General features: G+C 34.8%; 1 protein-coding gene across 25 annotated transcripts in view; it reads right to left on the bottom strand.

Moving 5' to 3' along the window:
- The window catches only part of zmp:0000001200, a 107,147-nt gene that overhangs the window by 14,392 nt on the left and 69,854 nt on the right, over positions 1-22,901 (bottom strand). For 8 of the 25 annotated variants that reach the window (XM_073912353.1, XM_073912360.1, XM_073912354.1 and 5 more), the window contains exons 23-45: positions 22,615-22,695; positions 22,331-22,446; positions 21,322-21,391; positions 21,118-21,240; positions 20,423-20,494; positions 18,408-18,554; positions 18,068-18,151; positions 17,338-17,449; positions 15,657-15,835; positions 15,212-15,325; positions 14,202-14,301; positions 13,670-13,788; positions 8,232-8,355; positions 7,795-7,861; positions 7,605-7,652; positions 6,351-6,487; positions 6,083-6,198; positions 5,760-5,897; positions 5,323-5,505; positions 4,355-4,468; positions 3,108-3,323; positions 2,804-2,861; positions 33-139 (exon numbers count right to left, since the gene is read on the bottom strand). In XM_073912353.1, the coding sequence (XP_073768454.1) occupies positions 33-139; positions 2,804-2,861; positions 3,108-3,323; positions 4,355-4,468; positions 5,323-5,505; positions 5,760-5,897; positions 6,083-6,198; positions 6,351-6,487; positions 7,605-7,652; positions 7,795-7,861; positions 8,232-8,355; positions 13,670-13,788; positions 14,202-14,301; positions 15,212-15,325; positions 15,657-15,835; positions 17,338-17,449; positions 18,068-18,151; positions 18,408-18,554; positions 20,423-20,494; positions 21,118-21,240; positions 21,322-21,391; positions 22,331-22,446; positions 22,615-22,695 (2,625 nt within the window). Of the gene's footprint in view, positions 1-32; positions 140-2,803; positions 2,862-3,107; positions 3,324-4,354; positions 4,469-5,322; positions 5,506-5,759; positions 5,898-6,082; positions 6,199-6,350; positions 6,491-7,604; positions 7,653-7,794; positions 7,862-8,231; positions 8,356-11,647; positions 11,801-13,669; positions 13,789-14,201; positions 14,302-15,211; positions 15,326-15,656; positions 15,836-17,337; positions 17,450-18,067; positions 18,152-18,407; positions 18,555-20,422; positions 20,495-21,117; positions 21,241-21,321; positions 21,392-22,330; positions 22,447-22,614; positions 22,696-22,901 lie in introns of all 25 variants that reach the window. The other 17 variants (XM_073912340.1, XM_073912346.1, XM_073912342.1 and 14 more) reach the window with 3 other exon arrangements.

The raw sequence follows: 22,901 nt of genomic DNA, 5'->3' as shown, positions 1-22,901 counted from the left end.
TTTACAGGAGTGTTAATCTGTCAGACTTTGACCTCATTAAAATGGACGTCCTGCATGCCCAAGTCCTCCATCATGGATGCTTCTTCATCGATGTTTGGCGTGACCACTCTGAACGCAGAACAGCCCTGTCTGAACATTCCTGCAAAACACAACACCAACTCTTAAAACATGCTTTAGTCTCATTCCTAGCCCAAATATCTAAACATTCTGAAATCAAGTCAACAAAAGACTTAACAAAATTAAGTGAGCTTTTCCTTAAAACAAGAAAATAATCTGCCAATAGCATAAGTGAAATAATATTTTTTCAAGGTTTATTCTCGTAAAATTTTGACTTTATTCTTGTAACATTTATATTTTTATTCTCGAAATTATGACTTTATTCTTGAAATACTGTGACTTCATTCTTAAAACATTTTGGCTTTATTCTCGTTACACTTCAACTTTATTTCCGTAATTATTCTCATAACATTTCGACTTTATTCCCGTAACATTTCGACTTTATTCCCGTAACATTTCGACTTTATTGCTGTAACATTTCGACTTTATTCTCGTAACATTTCGACTTTATTCTTGTAACATTTCGACTTTATTCTCGTAACTTTATTCTCGTAACATTACGACTTTATTCCCGTAACATTTCGACTTTATTCTTGTAACATTTCGACTTTATTCTTGTAACATTTCGACTTTATTCTCGTAACTTTATTCTCGTAACATTACGACTTTATTCCCGTAACATTTCGACTTTATTCTCGTAACATTTCGACTTTATTGCTGTAACATTTCGACTTTATTCTCGTAACATTTCGACTTTATTCTTGTAACATTTCGACTTTATTCTCGTAACTTTATTCTCGTAACTTTACGACTTTATTCCCGTAACATTTCGACTTTATTCTCAAAATTACGACTTTATTCTTGAAATACTATGACTTCATTCTTATAACATTTTGGCTTTTTTGTCGTTACATTTCAACTTTATTCCTGTAAGATTTCGACTTTATTCTCGTAACATTTCAACTTTATTCCCGTAACATTTCGACTTTATTCTCGTAACATTTCGACTTTATTTGCAAAATAATGACTTTATTCTTGAAATACTATGATGACTTTATTCTTATAATATTTTGGCTTTATTCTCGTAACATTTCAACTTTATTCTCGTAACATTTTGACTTTATTCTCGTAAAATTTCAACTTTATTCCCCTAACATTTCGACTTTATTCACGTAACATTTCGACTTTATTCTTGTAACATTTTAACTTTATTCCCCTAACATTTTGACTTTATTCTCATAACTTTATTCTCGTAAAATTTCAACTTTATTCCCCTAACATTTCGACTTTATTCTCGTAACATTTCGACTTTATTCTTGTAACATTTTAACTTTATTCCCCTAACATTTTGACTTTATTCTCATAACTTTATTCTCGTAACATTTCAACTTTATTCCCCTAACATTTCGACTTTATTTTCGTATCATTTCAACTTTATTCCCCTAACATTTCGGCTTTATTCTTGTAACATTTCAACTTTATTCCCCTAACATTTCGACTTTATTCCCCTAACATTTCGACTTTATTCTCGTAACTTTATTCTCGTAACATTTCGACTTTATTCCCCTAACATTTCGACTTTATTCTCGTAACTTTATTCTCTTAACATTTCGACTTTATTCTCGTAACATTTCGACTTTATTAGAAAAATTCCGACTTTATTCTTGAAATATTATGACTTCACTCTTATAACATTTTGATTCATTTATTCTCTTAACATTTTGACTTTAGTCTCGGAACAATTTAACTTTATTCTTAAAATATTATGAATATAATCAAAAATGTTGTCAACATGGCAGTAAAATGCCACTGTACAGGACAAAAACTAAGCTAGAAAAGCAATATTTGCTGTGAAAACAATATCACAGCAGTGAGGACAGAGTAAGTTATTATTTTACAGATTTGTAAAGATCAGGTTTGCTGATGAAGCGTCTTTACTCTCTGAACTGCAGCTAAACTTTAGTAATAAACACAGATAACCGTGACTTTATCAAAAAGAGCAAAATAAGAGAGAGAGAGGGTGATATGTGGAGAAAGAGAAGGTGAGAAAGGAAGCATGACTGATATGGAGACTGCACATTTATCAGTGTATAATCATTAAAAGCAATTATCTGAAGAACATCACACGTGAGGCCTTGGATTTAAAACATTAGTCATTAGATACAATACTTTTTCAGTTTACAATGGTTAGTGGCATTGGATGGTTTCTCTAAATAAAAGCATCTGCTAAATGCTAAAAATTTTAAAATAAAAAAAATAAATAAATTAGTGAATAATTAAATAAATAAATTAATTAATTAATACATACATTTAAAAAATAAAGGAACGAATTAATAAATAAATAAATACATAAAAACATAAAAATACGTAAATAAACAAATAAATGAATACATAAATAAATAAATAAATAAATAAATAAATAAATAAATAAATAAATAAATACAAAATAAATGAATAAATAAATAAAGAAAAATGAATAAATAAATAAATAAATACACAAACACATATATGAATAAATAAATTAATATTTAAAAAAAAAGAATTAATAAATAAATTGAATACATAAAAAATAAACAAATAAGTAAATTAATAAACACATAAATAAATGAATAAAAAATTAATTAATTACTAAATACATACATAAATAAACACATAATTACATAAATAAATAAGTAAATAAATAAATAAATAAATAAATAAATAAATAAATAAATAAATAAATAAATAAATAAAATTAGAGTCTAACCTTTCCTCTTCAGATACTCGGCCACCAGCGCTGCTACATGAACATAACACATGGCTGCCTGCAGAATACAAACACCTCAATTAGTGTTTCTGTGTGTGTGCGCACAGTATATGTGTGTGTGTGTATATATATATATATATATATATATATATATATATATATATATATATATATATATATATATATATATGTGTGTGTGTGTGTATGTATGTATGTAGGTCTCCATTCTGGACGTGTGTGTGTTTGTGTGTGAATCTCTGGCAGGTCTGTGTGTGTGTGCATGTGTGTGTGTGTTTGTGTGCACCTCAGACAGGTCTCCGTTCTTGACATGTATGCGTGCCATGCTGTCCAGCCAGGTCTTGCGCAGCTCAGGTGTGCTGGCGTAGGATTTGGCCAGGCTGTACTGCAGGTCCACCAGAACCTCCGGGTCGCCCTCGTGCTCCTTCATCTGCGCCGTGGCCATCAGCACCGTGCGGATCTTCTTGGTCAGGTCTTTCACATCAGACGGAAACGCTGTATTCTGCAGGAGAGACAGACAGAGCATGTGTGTGTGTGTGTGTGTGTGTGTGTGTGTGTGTGTGTGCGGTGGCAGATGCTTTGTATAAAACCGTCTGCTAAACAAATAAAAATGTATATGACTAAAGGTCCAATGACATTAAAATAAAGTCATCTAGATGTTATTATTTCAGTATGTTAGTTAAAGGATATCTATAATCTAGTGTGCTCCAAAATTCACCTTTAGATGATATAAACCTGATATAAACTAGTAAAGCTTGTAGTTTGTCACTTAATGGATCAACGGATTTATTCACATCAGCTCATACTTCAGTCTCTCATCAAATCTTCTGACCAATCAAAAGCTCTCTAGTGTCTGACATGCCCCTCCCCTTTCTTCTCATTGGCTGTTAATTTAATGCATTTGAGCTCAAGCACTTTCACTGGCAGAGCACTTATAAAACTAAATGTTATTGGTTGTTCTGGGCGACGCAGTGGCGCAGTAGATCTTGCCTCACAGCAAGAAGGTCGCTGGTTTGAGCCTCGGCTTGGTCAGTTGGCGTTTCTGTGTGGAGTTTGCATGTTCTCCCTGTGTTCGTGTGGGTTTCCTCTGGGTTCTCCGGTTTCCCCCACAGTCTGAACACATGCGGTGCAGGTGAATTGGGTAGGCTAAATTGTCCGTAGTGTATGAGTGTGAATGAGTGTGTGTGGAAGTTTCCCAGAGATAGGTTGCAGCTGGAAGGGCATACACTGTAAAAACATGCTTGATAAGTTGGTGGTTCATTCTGCTGTGGCGACCCCTGATTAATAAAGGGACTAAGCCGACAAGAAAATGAATGAATGATTAAAACTGAAATCCCAATATTGCTCAAGAAAATCGTGATCGGTTTCTTTTGCCCTTATCAAACAGCCCTATTTCAAAGCACTTCAACTTTAAATGTCAATAGTAAATTTCTTCAAAATCCTAAAACTGCAGCTGCGCTATAATTAAAATCCGCCAGCATCACAATCACAGTGAACGCCTCAGTGTGTGTGTGTGAATGTGAATATAATAACCTTGATGGTTCTGTCACTGTTGGCGCAGTTGTTGATGATTGACAGCGACTGCTGGAATCTCGTCCCGCCTATTCCGATGACATCAGCGATCAGCTGACTGACGCCAATCACCACCTGCGGGATCACCAATGACATCATGAAAAATAAATTACATCCATGAGGGGATAATAATATTAAACATTAGCAGTTTTTACATTATTATTAATATTATTATTTTTTTATATATTCAACCCTAATTAAAAAAATAAGGCTTTCTTCAGAATAGTATTATTACTGGAAATACTGTGAAAAATGTCTTTGCTCTGTTAAACATGACTTGAGAAATATTACAATAGATAAACATATGTAAATAAATCACAGAAGGGCAAATCATTTAGTCTATTTTGCCTATTATGCCCATATATACAAGATGCTTCTCTGCTGTCTCTAGAGTGTGTGTGTGTGTGTGTGTGAAGTTTGAGCTGAAAATACCCCACAGATAGTGTTCTCCAGCTCTCTGAAAATGACCCTTTCAGGCTTTGATCCTAACTGTGGTGTTTTGGTGTCTGTCGCTTTAAATGCAAATGAGATTGTGCTCCTTTTAGAAGAGGGCGGAGCTACAAATTCCTGTGTGTCAGCATAGTGGCAGATTCAAAACAAGACTAACATCCTATGCTAATGAGGGAGAGATTGTCACTAGTGGGCGGGGCTTTCCTCTTCTGATGACATCATTTAAAGGGAGAATGTCAATCACAGTGTTTCTGCAGACTGCTTTCATCAAGTCTGATTAGAACAAACACAATTAATACATGCTGACCATTAGAGGCTGGAGATATTCACACACTGCTGACACACAACTGGAGTTAAACCCCTTTAATTAGTGATTTTTGCATAATAGCTCCCCTTTAAAGCAACATGTTAACTCAATAGCATGAACCCAGACTTCTCTTATCAGACTGGTGTGATGAAGGTGTGTGTGTGTTGTCCACCTGCAGGTGTGTGCGCACGAAGGATTTGCGTCCGGTGTAGTCGAAGTTGCTCTTCATGAGGAAGTAGAGCAGGTGCGCGGCGTCGCTGCGGATGGAGCTCAGCTTGGAGTTACAGCACTTCAGGATCTCATAGCAGAAGAGCGCACACATGTCTGCACGGCCCTCGAAGAACGTACACGGAAACTGAACAGACACACAAATACACACATGCATGCATACATACATAAACACATGCACACACACATATATATGCACATAAATATCCATACGCACACACACATGCATAAATATACACATGCACACACACACACACATACATTCATACACACAGAAAAGACAGAAAATACAGCAGTGTGAGTGGATCAACATCAGGCACTTTCAGTGTGCTTATCGTGTGTGTCTGTGATGGTGTGTGTGTTGGTGTGTGTGTCACTGACCTTGTAGATGAAGGTGCGCAGGGAAGTGAAGACCTGTTTGAGGGCTGTCTCTGATTGGTTGATTTGTAAGAAGCACAGATGAACCTGGAAGACTTTCTTCATCAGGGGATTGTGGCCGTGATCTAAACTCAGCTGAGTCTGAACACACACACACATACACATATTAACACACAAGCATAAAAACAAACAAACACAAACACACACATACACAAATGCACAAACACACACATAACACTGTTATCAAAGCTGAGTTCCTAAAGGCTTGAATGACTATGTTTATGATGATGATGATGATGATGATGGTGATGATGGTGATGTCTGACCTTAAAGCCCATGATGAAGATGCTCAGTGTGTCCAGAACTGTCAGACAAACCTCTGTAGCAATATTCCCCTCCAACACACACTGATTCAACACCTCAGCATCTGAATGACTGTAAGCTACACAAACACACACGAAAAAACACACGAAAAAATCATAAAAACTGACGTCTTTTGAAAAGGTTGAGAGTAAAAGTGCAGATTGTCTCCTATGAGCTGTACAGTAGAAGCATCTGTGTGTGTAGAAGCATGTGTGTGTGTGTGTGTCTCACTGTGGTTGTATGTGTATGAGTTGTCCAGGCTGTTGAGCTGCTGCAGTCTCATGTGTAAAGCTCCAGTTCTGCTGCGGGACACTGGCAGAGTCTGAGAGCGCCGCTCATGAGCCACCGGCCCCAATCCCTCCAGAGTTCTGCTGACACACACACGCACACACACATACAAACACACACATACACCAACATATTTTTACATCAGCACAATGGCATATCTTTCTGTAGATTATTCATTCTGTGTTTTATTTAATTATGTATGTATAAAAAAAGAAAAACATGAATAAAATATTATAATATTATAAATAATATTAATTATTAAAATAACAGTGATAATAATAATAATAGTAACAATAATAAATATTACATTATTATTATAATTATTATTATTATACTAACAATATTATATTTTATATTTTAAATATATTATAATAATACTAATACTACTACTACTACTACTACTACTACTACTACTAATAATAATAATAATAATTATTATTATTATTATTATTATTAAAGTAATAATAATAATAATAATAATAATAACAACAACAATAATAATAGTGAAAATAATTATAATATTAATAATAATAATAATAATAATTATAATATTAGTAATAATAATAATAATTATTATTATTATTATTATTATTGTTATTATTATAGCAATAATAATAATAATAATAATAATAATAATAATAATAATAATAATTATAATATTAGTAATAATAATAATAATAATAATTATTATTATTATTATTATTATTATTATTATTATTATTGTTATATTTATTATTATTATTATTATTGTTATATTAATAATATTTTGTTTTATAATATTTTAAATATATTATTATTGTTATAATAATAATAATAATAATAATAATAAAAATAATAATTCTAATAACAGTAATAATATGAAGAATTATTATTATCATTAATAATTATAATAAATAAACATGGCGGCACAGTGGCTCAGTGGTTAGCACTGCAGCCTCACAGCAAGAAGGTCGCTGGTTCAAGTCTCGGCTGGGTCAGTTGGCGTTTCTGTGTGGAGTTTGCATGTTCTTCCCGTGTGTGCGTGAATGACTGCATATGGGTGTTTCCTAGTGCTGGGTTGCAGCTGGAAAGGCACCCGCTGTGTAAAACAAATGCTGGAATAGTTGGCAGTTCATTCCACTGTGGTGACCTCTAATGAATAAAGGAACTAAGCTGAAGGAAAATGAATGAATGAATGAATGAATGAATAAACATTACCTGGAGATCTGTCTCTTTCCCATGTATCTGAACTGATGAAGACAAACTCTGAAAACAGAGGAGAAATTAATGACCAGACAGAAGTGTGTGTGTGTGTGTGTGTGTGTGTAAGTGTTGTGTTTAGGGTTATGAGATCATGTCATTTGTACAGAATGAGAATCAGCAAAGTTTGTGTGTGTGCAGCACTTACTCCAGCAGACTGAAGAAGTTCATCAGGTCTGTGGGTGAAGCTTTATTCCAGTAGTTGAACAGAGCATCTAACACACACACACGCACGCACACAAACACACACATCCCAACATAATAAACACACTTGTACATGATACAATACAAAAAGCAAATCCACTGTGTGAGTGTGTGCATGTGTTTGTGTGTATATGAGTGTGCATGTGCGTATGTGTGTGTGTGCATGTGCATATTCGTATGCGTGTGCATGTGTGTGTGCATGTGCGTGTTTGTTTGTGTGCATCAGTGTGTAGATGTGTTTGTGCATGTGTGTATGTGTATGTGCATGCATGTATAAGTGTGTGAATGAGCGTGTGTGCATGAGTGCGTGGGTGTGCATGAATGTGTACAGGTGTGCGTGCGCATGTGCGCATATGTGTCTGTGTGCATGAGTGTGTGTACCTTCAGACATGCTCTTCAGCACATGCAGGAAACACATCAACACACTCTTGACCTCAGACTGGTCCAGTTTATCAGAGCGCAGTAAAGAACCGGCCAGAACAGCAGCAGCAGCAGCAGTGTGACACTGAGACACACAACACACACCATCAGAGAAAAACACACACACACACACACATTACACATTTACAGCCCACTGAAGGATCTGGAAACATCTGGACACCAAATTCACACTTTCCTAAAGGGAAAAAACCCAGCATACGTTCTTTTCAAATTTCTGATGACAGAAATGTACTTAAACACCTTACTATTTGACCAAAAAAAACAGTGTAAACATTTTTAAACACCATGTTAAGGTCAATATTATTCGCCCCTTCAGCAATATTAGTGTTGGATTGTCTCCAGAACAAACCACTGTTATACAATGACTTGCCTAATTACCCTAACTTTACCCTAATTACCCTAGTGAAGCCTTTACATGTCACTTTAAGCTGAACACTAGTGTCCTGAAGAATATCTAGTCTAATATTATTTACTGTCATCATGACAAAGAGAAAATAAATCAGATATTAGAAATGAGTTATTAAACTATTATGTGCAGAAGTGTGTTCAGAAATTGGGGAAAAAAATAAACAGGGGGTCTAATAATTCTGACCTCAACTGTATACATCGTCATAATATGACATATCATCATATTAGAATGTTAAGGTTCTATTTAAGGTTCTATTCTAATTGAGTTATTGACATATTCTTAATAAATGACAACTCATTTACATTGTGGGATGTTTTTTTAATAAGTTGTTTACATTTGAAGACTTTTTATTTAAAAAAACAAATGTTACACACATACTCTTTGCTATATGGAATGCAAAAACTTTAAATTATATATATATATATATATATATATATATATATATATATATATATATATATATATATATATATATATATATATATATATATATATATATATATATATATATATATATATATATATATATATATTCATTTATTCATTTTCTTGTCGGCTTAGTCCCTTTATTAATCCGGGGTCTCCACGGCGGAATGAACCGGTAACTTATCCAGCAAGTTTTTACGCAGCGGATGCCCTTCCAGCCACAACCTATCTCTGGCAACCCATCTCTGGGAAAAAAAATAATAATATATATATATATATATATATTTTTTTTTTTATATATACATTTATATATATATATATACATATATATATATATATATATATATATATATATATATATATATATATATATATATATATATATATATATATATATATATGTAGGGGCAGGGGTGGGGGGTTGCAGTGGGTAGCACAGTTGCCTCACAGCAAGAAGGTCACTGGTTTAAGCCTCAGCTGGGTCAGTTGGCATATCTGTGTGGAGTTTGCATGTTCTTCCCGTGTTGGTGTGGGTTTCCTCCTTCACAGTCTAAACACATGCGCTATAGGGGAATATAGTGTATGAGTGTGTGTGTGAGTGTGTATGGGTGTTTCCCAGTGATGGGTTGCAGCTGGAAGGGCATCTGCTGCGTAAAACATATGCTGGATAAGTTGGCGGTTCATGCCATTGCGGCAATCCCAGATTAATAAAGGGACTAAGCTGAAAAGAAAATGAATGAATGAATGAATATATATGTGTTCAAGAGTTCCCACTGAAGGCTGATTTATACTTCTGTGTCAAACGCACGTGTTCGGAGTCTGGGCGGGACCGAGAGCGCGACCCTGATGGAGTGATTGTTTACAAGTGTGGAGTCCTGTGAAGGAGCTCCGGATGGAAAGTTTTGTTTTGTGTTTACCTCATAGTTAAAGTTGTTGCACGTCTGCCGGTTCCTGACTCAAAATGAGCGAGTTTGAGCCACTTGTACATTCAGGAAGTGTTCAGAATGAGCAAAACACCAGCGAAGAAACTCGAGACACATTTACACCTCACTGCCAACTAGCGTTTCGGAAGTGTTAATGCAGACCAATAGTGACAGCGCGCAGAAGTATAAATGCACAGCTACGGGCGTTGCATGCGCTGTGGGTTAAGCCGGTCACTTGACGCAGAAGTAGAAACCAGGCTTTAGATATGCATGGCATTTATAGCAGGTTTGGCATGCTGTCCCAGGAGAGAACCCTGAGCTTGGAGATACTTGAGCCCAAGGCTCCCGCCCGGTCATACAGCATATAAGGGGATCCGAGATCAGGTTGGTCTTGAGAGCTCCCCCTTAGAAAAGGGAGGAAAAGGCGGAGTTGGGGTGGAAGAGGGGATTCTTCCAAAACAAAGATAGAGCAGTAGGGAGAGAACATTTATAGTATGCCTGGATCACTCTGATTGGATTATTACTGATTCCAGATGAGCAGCCAGTCGTGCTCAACCATATCATGTGCTAATCTCGAAATTAGTTTGTGATACTTAACGGAGGGAAGATTTCTTCTGCACATTTCTGCACATAATAGTGTTAATAACTCATTTCTACTAACTGTTTTCTTTTCTCTTTGTCATGATGACAGCACATAATATTAGACTAGATATTCTTCAAGACACTGGTAGAACTAGTAGAAAGAATGAGCGACTTTCAGTCTAGTCATGTTTCCTCCTGTGATTGCAGTGCATGTCAGTGTGAATGTAGCTTGATGGAGTGCAGTGGAGCTTATGCTTCCAAATTCTTTTGTGGCAGCTGTAAACACACAGGCATGTCTAAGCACCGTTATAAACGTGCACATTCACACTCACACACCTGTGTGTGGACAGAAATGGCACGTAGACGCACAAAAGCACCATAATTCATGCAGAGCAGACACTCAAAACAGCTGACTACAGGACAGCACAGATGAGGAGGAGAGCAGCGCGCGCACACACACACACACACACACACACACACACACACACACACACACACACACACACACACACGCACACACACACACACACACACACAAACACAAAGGTCTACACTCTTGTGCTAATGCATCTACCACAGCACAGCACTGGCCAGGATTTCCCCCATGATCCCCTGCCAGACCATCCTCAGTGTGTGAGACTATGAAAACACTTCTCCACATTACCCACAATACACTGCGTCTGATTAACCTCTTCTTTATCAGAGATCAGTTTGCATTTGAGTTCAACAGAAGAGACGAACACAAACAGGTTTGGAACAAGTGGACGGTGAGTAAATGGCAGAATTGACCATTTTGGGGTGAACTGACCCTTCAAATAGCTTAAAAGGGGCACTTTAGGGGTGCAGTGGCAGAAGATGGCCTGTCGCTTTAAAGTAATATATGAATATAAAACAACAGAACTGCATTCTGCAAGACTGTCCTCTGGCTAAGGGAACGGAGGAGCAGTAAAGCCACAAGCACATGGGTGCTGAGGGGTCAAGGTTGCAGGGGTCAGGGGTCAGAGGTCATGTAATACTTGTGTGGGGTGTGTGTGTTGCTCAGACGGTGCTGTGGACAGCAGAGAGAAGTCCATGGTCTGGCGTTTGAGACGGGCAGACAGCGGCGTCTCCTCTGAGTCAGTAAAGAAACGCAGCATACTGGCAGAGTGACGGCGCCTGAAACCCTCCCGCTGGACGGCACACAAGCACAGATTAACACACACACAAACAGACACAAATATATTTACACACACACACACACACATACACACACACACACACCCACACACAAGTATATATACACACACACTCGTCTCATTCCAGAATTGCAGGTATATTTCAAGCATTTAAACTGGATGTGCAACAACTGTATCATTTACAGTAAACTGAATCCATTATTGATTTAAAATATTACAAATGCTTAAATTTGACAGGGAACATTTGATTATGTTACTAGTAGTTTGCCTTATTATTAAACTTTTTAAAGAGTTAACGATAACAGAGTTGACAATAACAAAGTTGACGTAACAAAGTTGACTTAACGGAGTTTACGTAACGTAATTGACATAAACAAGTTTAGTGTAACGGATGTAACGATAATCCAGGTGACAATAACCAAATTGATAACTGAGTTGATACAACCAAGTTGATGGTATTGGAGTTGACGATAACAGAGTTGACGATAACAAGGTTGACAATAACAGAGTTGATGTAACCGATTTGACGATAACCGATTTGACGATAACCGAGTTGACGATATCCAAGTTGATGATAACGGAGTTGACGATAACGGAGTTGACGGTAACAGAGTTGACAATAACAGAGTTGATGTAACGGAGTTGAGGATAACCAAGTTGACAGTAACAGAGTTGATGTAACGCAGTTGACGATAACTGAGTTGACGATAACAGAGTTGACGATAACAGAGTTGACGATACCGGAGTTGACGATAACGGAGTTGACGGTAACAGAGTTGACAATAACAGAGTTGATGTAACGAAGTTGACGATAACCAAGTTGACGGTAACGGAGTTGACGGTAACAGAGTTGACGATAACGGAGTTGACAGTAACGGAGTTAATGGAAACAGAGTTGACAATAACAGAGTTGATGTAACGGAGTTGACGATATCCAAGTTGACGGTAACAGAGTTGATGTAACGCAGTTGACGATAACCGAGTTGACGATATCCAAGTTGACGATAACGGAGTTGACGGTAACAGAGTTGACGATAACGGAGTTGACAGTAACGGAGTTAATGGAAACAGAGTTGACAATAACAGAGTTGATGTAACGGAGTTGACGATATCCAAGTTGACGGTAACAGAGTTGATGTAACAGAGTTGACAGTAACATTTGATTGCAACGGACTTGATGATAACAGAGTTGATGAAAACAGAGTTGATGATTCCCGATTTTGACGATAACAGAGTTGATGTAACCAAGCTGGTGATAACAGAGTTGACGTAACTAAAATGACAATAACTAAGTTGAGAATAACCGAATGAGGATAACAGAATAGATGATAACCGATTTAATGACAATCCAGTTGATGATGGAGTTGACAATAACGGAGTTGACCATACACAAGTTGATGATAACAGAGTTGATGGAAACGGAATTGATGTTAACAGAGCTGACAATAACAAAATTGGCGCAATGTGGTTGACGTAACCAAATTGATGATAAAAGGGTTGACGCAACCAAGTTGACGATAACGGAGTTGACAATAACAAAATTGTTATAACCAAAGTGACGTAACCAAATTGACGTTAGAATTGATGCAACCAAGTTGAAGGTAACTAGGTTTACAATAATACTTGACATAAACAATTTTCCCTAAATACACAAACAAATATTAAAACAAAGACAACTTGATATAATTTGTGTAATTATTCAAAACTGATTCATTGTTGTTTAAAATTAATAAAGTTTATCTCTGATACAAGACATATAACTGCAATTCTAGAATCACACACACACACACACACACAAACACACACCGCAGTAGCACAGAAATTCAACATAAATAATGCAAACACAATGCGAGTCGGCGTTACCTTGTCGAGGGGGTGTGGCTTTTCATTGCTGCGCTCTGATTGGCCGTTTCCAGAGTCAGTGCTAATCAAAGAGTTGCGTGAGTCCGTGTGCCGAACAGAGCTGTGGCTGAGCGGAGACACTGACAAACACAACACACATCAACACATCTGTACACTACAGTCATATACTCAGGATATCAGTGTGCACAGCATTACTCTAACTCTGTTAAGCCTGACATATCAAATAAGGAAATTAGAAATATTTAATTTTTAAATGAACAACCAATAAAAAACAAAAACAAATGTGCTTTTTTATCATTTAGTGTCATATCTGATTAGGCTCATAAAGTAAAGCTGTGAATGAAACCCTGCACATGCATCTGATATATGGCGTTAAATACATGTTCTTTATTTAAAATCTAAACATGAACTTGTGTGTAATATATGTAATTTGCATATTTTTCCATACACGTTAAAAGCAGCATGATCAGTACTTTCAGAGAGAACTGACACACTGCATGTCGTATTGTGGTTAATTGTGACGGCGTCTCACCTGTTCCTGAAATCACTCCAAACAGCTCTTTATGCAGGCCACCGTCCACTGGACTGCCCGCAGTTTTGTGAGGCGTCATTAAATGATCATCACGGCCATTCTGAAAAAAAACACAGAGAAATCAGTCTGAATATCAGATTTAATAAGAGGTCTTTCTCAAAATTAAAGGGCCAGTTCACACAAAAATTAAATTTACTGACTATTAACTCTCTCTCAAGTGTTTCCAAACCTTTAGGAGTTTCTTTCCTCTGTTGAAAACTAACGAAGATACTTTGAAGCATGTAGGAAACCGGCAACCATTGACTTCCATTAAAACAAACACTATGGAAGTCAATGGTTAATGGTTTTCAACATTATTTTTTTTTATTATTGCTTGGCCTCTTCCATAAAACATGAATAATATTTTTTATTTAATATTTATTCTCACATTATAATGACTTTTATCTTAAGTTTAAATCTCTTATTCTTTATTAATAAATTAGTAAATTGTTATTATATATATTTTTTTATTTTTCTCCCCCAAAAAAACTTTTTAGTCGGAATTTATTCAAAACATTTTTTAAATTCCTGAAATCTTTTTCTAAACACCAAACTTTATTCCTAAAATGCAATGAAATCATTCTCAACGTTTAATTTGTGATAAACTTGTAACTGAGTGTAATCAAGTTTAATCTCACATTATAATGACTTTAATCTCAAAATGCTTTTATTTTTTTATAACAGCTTGGCCCTAATCCTCTTCCCTAGTTATCACAACAAAAATATCAAATATCACATATATTTAAAGTATCCCTCGAGAAAATATGAAAGTTTTGTTCAGTATTCTTTGACGATAGACGATAGATTGACGATAGAAATAAGAGTTTAAATGTAGAAACCATGACTGTATAATGTATATATTCCATAACCGTTACTTCTGACTGATGTGCTGCAATTCAATACGATTCAATCCCAGCGTTAATGAATTAAAACAGCTTGTACTCTAAACAAACACTAGAGGTCAGTCTTACGCTGTTGATCTGACTGAGCGGAGCCGCTTCTGTGCTGATGCTGAACCTGTGCACATTATCCAGCAGGAGACTGAACACTGGCAGATACAGCGTCACCAGACGAGCCTGCTGAGCCTGCACACACACACATCATGATTAGCACATGCTTATATTAACACACACACATGTTTGTTTCTGTGAATTGTGGGGACATTACATAGGTTTCTATTGTTTTTATACTGCTTGCCCTAACCCCACCCTGCCCCTAAGCCCAACCCTCAGTGGAAACTGCAGTTTTTCTTACTAAATAAACTCATTCTGTGTTATTTAGAAGCTTTTTGAGAAATGAGGACAGCAATGTCCTCATATTTCACCACCTTCTTGTAATACCTGTGTCATACCATTGTCATAATACAGATTTGTGTCCTGATATGTCACAAAAACATGGACACACACACACACACACCTTGGTGCAGTATCGGTCGTCGAAAGCGTGTTTGATCATCAGGTTTTTGAGCACTGCTATGCTGATCTGCCGGATGTCTCTGCACTCCTGCACGGCTGCGCTCACCTCCCGCAGCAGCAGACCCACCACAAAGTGATTCTTGCAGAAATCATCCGTCAGAGAGTAATCCAGCTGCAGATCTGGCACATTGATGAGGGGAAACATGCTTTAACATGCGCACACTCCGACTTTTCAATGAGATAGTAAAGCAGAGAGCAGCGAAATACAGCTGAAGTCAGAATTATGAGCCCTCCTGTATATCTTTTCCCAATTTCTGTTTAACGGAGAGCAGATATTGTTCAACACATTATAATAGTTTAACCAGTTAAACTCCGCTGACCCGGTACCGCGTCCGTGTTGTCATCGACTTTCGCTTTAAGATTTAAAGGGCCAGCATTGCACCAGACCCCCGTAAGTGGTTTCTTTTGAAAGTGTAGAATCTATATTTTATGCACATATCTGCATCACTTTGGTTTTTATTCTACTGTACAAAAGTTATTTAATGTATATAGTATTTTGGATACCCGAGCTTGATATTGAACATTGGTTCATTTTCATATGGTTCATAAATGACACATGTACAAGTTATAGCTCAAATGAAAGCTGTTGCCGGTGCTCATACGGTTCTAGCACTCTTTTTACTGAATTATATTCACATATCAAACTGTTTTCAAATGAATCTCGGTGTCTCCATGGCGCAGAAATGAAAACAATACATTTATGATCAATAAGCAGCCCCAGATAGCACAGACAGCTCATCTCTTACCTTATGCTGTGCGCTTCAGGGCCATTCTCCTCTGTTTTTGAGCTGATGTGCATAAGTAATCCATTTATATGTCTGACATGGTCATAACACAGTGAATTATGTTTGATCAGACAAAAGAATAGTGAAATATGTAAACAATGATCGCTCCCTGTGGCGTGTACAGCACCTCTCATCAGCTGGAACACAATAACTTCTGCATAGATTATGGTGGAGACATTTCTCTTTTTTCAAAAAGCGCCTCTTTTTTTAGGTGTTTATTATAACATAGACAACATATACATTTATTTAAAACACTTTCAGTAGTGTTTTATGAAAATTCAAAGGGTTTTCTTCAAAATGATACCACATTTTTGCATTTAAACCTCTGCATGTGGATTTGGGAAGCTTTTAAATCTGGGTAGGCAAAATCCAGGCGGAAATCCCCAAATAGCAGCAGAGTTTAACTGGTTAATAACCCATCTCTAATAGCTGATTTATTTTCTCTTTGTCATGATGACAGTAAATAATATTAGACTAGATATTCTTCAAGACACTAGTGTTCAGCTTAAAGTGACATGTAAAGGCTTCACTAGGGTAATTAGGGTAAAGTTAGGGTAATTAGGCAAGTCATTGTATAACAGTGGTTTGTTCTGGAGACAATCCAACACTAATATTGCTGAAGGGGCGAATAATATTGAACTTAACATGGCTTTAAAACAATTAAAAACTGCTTTTATTCTAGCAAAAAATAAACAAATCAGACTTTCTCCAGAAGAACAAATATTAGAGGAAATAATGTGAAAAACTCCTGAATCTGTTCAACATCATTAGGAAAATAATTAAAAAGAAAACACATTCACAGGAGGGCGAATAATGAAAATTTTAGGGATGGATCACCTTGAAAGCGCTGGATTCGACCCTTCCCGAACGGCATGGGCAGATTGAGAGGAATATAGTGCTCATGATTGCAGACCACCTTCAGAAACTCAAACTTAAACTCATACAGCGTCTGAGAAACAGAGAGACAGACAAGAAAACAACGTACAGTATATATGGAGATGTTATATGCATTTAAAGGTGACTTATTATGTGCCTTTTTGGATGTTAATGGAAATGTAAACATGTAAAATACATCTCTGATCTCTCTAGTGTGTGTGAAGTTTGAGCTGAAAATATCACACAGATAATGTTCTCTAGCTCTCTGAAACTGACCCTTTCAGGCTTTGATCCTAATTGTGGTGTTTTGGTGACTGTCGCTTTAAATGCAAATGAGATTTTTCAGAAAAGGGCGGAGCTATGAATGCCTGTGTGTCAGCATAGTGGCAGATTCAAAACAAAACCAGCATCCTATGCTAATGAGGGAGAGATGGGCATTAGTGGGCGGGGCTTTCCCCCTCTGATGACATCATACAAAGGGAGAGTGTCAATCAAAGTGTTTCTGCAGACTGCTTTCATCAAGTCTGATTAGAACAAACACAATTAATACATGCAGTGCATTAGAGGATGGAGATATTCACACACTGCTGACACACAACTGGGGTTAAACCCCTTATAAGAGTGAGATCTGCATAATAGCTGCCCTTTGAAGTAAAATAGATATAGGGCATCATGATCAGCAGTAACTGACCTTTGAGTCTCCAGGCGTGAAGCAGGTGATGTAGTTGTTGATCTGCTTGAAAACAAACCCTCGGTCCATGAAAGTAAAGCAACGCTGTGAAAAACACACACACACACACAGTACAGTTGTGTTTTACTGAAGGAGAGTGATCATGTAAACACACTTGAACAACTAAATGAGTCTATTGAACTGATTATATTTTAACATCGATGCTGTAAAAGGAACCGTATGAAACTGAAAAACCGTCACGTTAACCATTCACCAGAAGTTTACCTGCAGGGGAAGAAACACTCGCCATGCATTTAGCCCTATTGCAGCACATTATTGCAGGACAGCATCTAAATCTGACCTTGATGAAGACGGCGAGGCTGTGGTTGGCGTTTCGTGTGGCTTCCAGGTTTTCCTTGCATTTCTGTGTGATGTGAGGCATCAGTAAAGTCACCAGCGTCTCCACAGAGTGATAAAAGGAGGCTGAGAATCGCTGGTTCCTGGACACCTGAAGCAGAGGACAAACATCTCACACATGTAGTTTAATGAACACCATTCACTTTCCCCATAGTGAAACAATACACAAGGAACATGAAATAAACAAGCCACTAGAAAAGCAAACAGAACAAGTAAAAAAGCCTTTATTGACATGGCCATCGTTAAAAAACCTGCTCAACCCTGATAAAGGCAAGTGTAGGAGCGCTGCACTATAGGGCTGTTTTATAAAGCAATGGTCATGCCAATAAAGGCTTTTGCACCTATTTTTCGAGTGCCCTTATTATGATCTCTTGTGTATCTTTATGAACCCCTTATCTAAAGGCACCGACACATCTATTACACCTGAAACACTTTGTGTCTGATTTTGGAATTAACTATAAAATATAACTAATACTTAAATGTTAACTAACTAACTCTAAATAAATAAACAAAAATAAATAATGACAAACAAACAAACAAATGCAATTATAATTACATTTTAAAAATGTATTAATTTAATTTAATTTAAAAAAGAAATAAAGAATAAATAAATAAATAAATAAATAAATAAACAAACCAGGTGGTCATTTTTACATTTTATAAATATAATAAATTTCTTGTTTATCTTTAAGAATACCTTATCCAAAGAACACAGACACTATTACACCAGAAGCACTTATTGTTTATTTCTGGATTTAACTGTAATACATAACTAATAAATAAACAGTAACTAACTAACTCTAAATAAATTAAGAATTAATTAATTAAATAAAAAATAAACTAATAAAATAACAAATAAATAAAAAATATCAAATAAAGTAAAATAAACAGACAAACAAACAAATAAATAGAATTAGAATTACATTGAAAAATTAATAAAATAAAATGAAATAGATAAATAAAATGAAATATAACTGAATAATATAAATAAGTAATGAATAAATGCAATTAAATAAAAAATAAAAATATATATTATAAATAAATAAAAGTAAATAAAAATATAATAAAACAAATAAATAAATACAATTAAATAAATAATAAAGAATACAAAAATAACTAAATAAAATGAAACAAATAAAGAAGAAATAAAAAATAGATATTAATTTAATTAAAATACAATTTAAAAATTAAATAAAAAATCTAACAAATAAATAAATAAATAACCCAAGTGGTCATTTTTACATTTTATAAACATAGTTGATTTCTCATGTATCTATATGAATCCCTTATCCAGAGAGCACCGTCACATCTATTACACCTGAAGCACTTATTGTTTATTTCTGGATTTAACTGTAATACATAACTAACTAACTAACTAACTAACTAACTAACTAACTAACTAACTAAATAAATAAGGTAATAAAATGCAATAAAAAACATAATTAAATAATAAATAAATAAATAAAAATCGAATAAATAAAGTAAAATAAACAGATAAACAAACAAATCAATAGAATTTAAATCACATTGAAAAAATAAATAATGAATAAATACAATTAAATAAAAAATAAAATATGGATAATAAATAAATATAATAAAAATATACTAAAATAAATAAAAATAAAAAATAAAGAATAAAAAAATAAAATTAAATAAATAAAGAAGAAATAAAAAATATTAATTTTATTAAAATATAGTAAAATAAAATCAATTAAAAAATTTATTAAAAAATCAATCAAACAAACAAAGAAACAAATAAATAAATAACCCAGGTGGTAATTTTGCCATTTTATAAACATAATTTCGTAAACATTATTTTAAGTGTAGCTGTCTGCTTTGGTTTATAACTTACAACTCTATATTGGAAAAACGAATAGGAAAATTACCACCACTGATAAAAGAGAGACCACTGATGCACTATAATGTTATATTAAAAGGGATGTTCACTTTTAGACTGACCTTATTCTTGCCCGTCTCCATCAGGAACTGAGCCATAGACTTGACCAAAACCTCAAAGAAATACCAGGAGTACTGGAGGAGAAAGACGATAGCAAAACATTCAGTACAGTCCTCCTCTGACACATGACACCATCATCACTGCTCGCTGAGAAAACACACTGACATTACTAAACTTCTCATCAACTCAAAATGAGAGAGGATCATTTCAGTTCAGGTGACTTTTAGGCTCTTATTAGAGATACACTTAAAGGGGAGAGCACCCGAAAGTGAAAAAGCCCAAATCTTTTTCTGTCTTCTGTTAAACACAAAACCAGATAGTCTGAAGAATGTTGGACATTGATTTCTGTAGTAGGAACACAAAACACTATGGCTGTTGTTTTTGGCCAGCATTCTTCAGTATATCTTGATGAGGAAATGATGACAGAACTTGACGTTTTGGCTGAACAGTGCTTTTAAGTGTAAGACACACATGAACATGATCATTTTGCTTCCACTTAAGACGGTTTTCTTGCAACACAAGGTAATAAATGACGTATTTTTAGTTCAAACACACGCACACACACTTTCACTACATTCTGGAGGCTTATATTTTCTTGTAAAAGGGGCATCATAGAATATCTTTACATTTTTTCTTTACTAGCTCTTTTTTAACAGTCTACACAGATGAAACATACTAAAGCTAGTGTACTGTGTACCTTCAGCAGTTTGTTGCTGGTCAGGAAGTCAGTGGAGGGTTTCAGGATGGCGGTCATGGCTTTCGCCAGCTCCTCGTGGACGGTTTTACCATTGCTCAAATTAGTCTCAGTCTTCAAAACATACTGCGCAAACAAGAGAAGAGAGATGATGAGCAGTGTGAGAGGTGTTAATATTCATTATGAACACAGAGAAACGCTGTTCACCTTCACATATGAGCGCAGGTGATGCTCCAGACTCTCCTCATGACATTGAGACACCACGTGAATCATTACCCTGAGAAACACACATTCATCACAGAAAACTACATCAGGAAATTAAACTCAACATAAATGTGAAATATGGTTGCAATAAGGTTATGATTAGGCACCAAACTTAAAAACTTTGTTGCTGCAAAAAAGCAACAAAAATTTGAGAAAACTCAAATAATTTAAATAAAAATTATGCACATTTTTATTTAGTTAATAAAACAAAACAAAAAAACTCATAACCAAGTTACAAAATAAAATATTGAAAACTGAAAATATAAACATTTAATTTTACATTTTAATATTAAATTACAGTAAAATTTAATGTACAGTTAAAAATTAAAAATGTTGCCTTGGCAATAAAATTATAAAAATAATAAATAAATAAATAAATAAATAAATAAATAAATAAATAATAAACAAAATAATTATTAATTAACTAATAATAAATAAATTAATAAATTATATAATTATAAAAAAATAATAAAAGTAATAAAAAAATAATAATAAAAGAATGTAAAAAATTTAAATACAAAGAAAATAAAAACAATATATAAAAATAAACAATTAAATAAATCATACAATAAATAAAAAAATACATAAATAATTAATAAAAATGTAAAAATTATAAATAAAATAAATAAATAACTTATTTTTTAAATAAAATAAATGTAAAATAAAAAAATAAAAATGATAAAAAAATACACATAAAAATAAAAAATAAAATAAATAAACAAATAAATAATTAAAAATAAATAATAAAATAAATAAATAATGAATATTAATAAATAGATATAAAAAAAACTCACAAAACAGCAAATAATGCTTTTTAATTTAAGAATTTTTGTATTGTTTCGAGTCCAAATATTGAACAATTTCGAAATGTAGAATATTAAATGCATCTAAAAATAATAAAATAATCCCTAATAATATGTAGATACTAGTCAAATCAGACTGAAGAACAGACCTGGTGACGTTGACAGCAACATCGTCCTGTCCAAAACTGGTGAGCACTCGAAACAGCTGATTCAGCAGCGTGGGTAAAAACTTGACCATCACATGAGCCTCCATCGCATGCAGACTCTGAACACACACACACACACACACACACACACACACACACACACACACACACACACACACACACACACACACACACACACACACACACACACACACACACACAGTGTGAGAGACGAATTTCAAGCCATAGCGATCTCAAAGGTCCAGATGAAGGAGAAACAGAAGCACCTTCAGGTATTTGACCAGCTCTCCTCCTGACTGACCCTCAAGACTCTCACAGTGATGGAAGAAGTTGTGCAAATGTTGATCCTGAGGACACACAAAACACTTTAAGATGCAGTTCACACACAAATTAAAATTCTGTCATCGTTTACTCATCCTTTACTTGTGTTAAACCTTTATGAGTTCATATTTCTGTTGAACAATAAAGAAGATATTGAGAAGAATGTTGAGAAAAACTGAAACTATCGAATTCCATTGTATTTGTTTTTCTATTATGGATGTCAATGGTTACC

The sequence above is a fragment of the Danio rerio genome, chromosome 9 (genome assembly GCF_049306965.1).
Source record: "Danio rerio strain Tuebingen ecotype United States chromosome 9, GRCz12tu, whole genome shotgun sequence".
Classification (NCBI taxonomy): Eukaryota; Metazoa; Chordata; class Actinopteri; order Cypriniformes; family Danionidae; genus Danio; species Danio rerio.
Note: the sequence above shows the minus strand (reverse complement) of the source record. Positions and strands in the feature narration are given on the sequence as shown.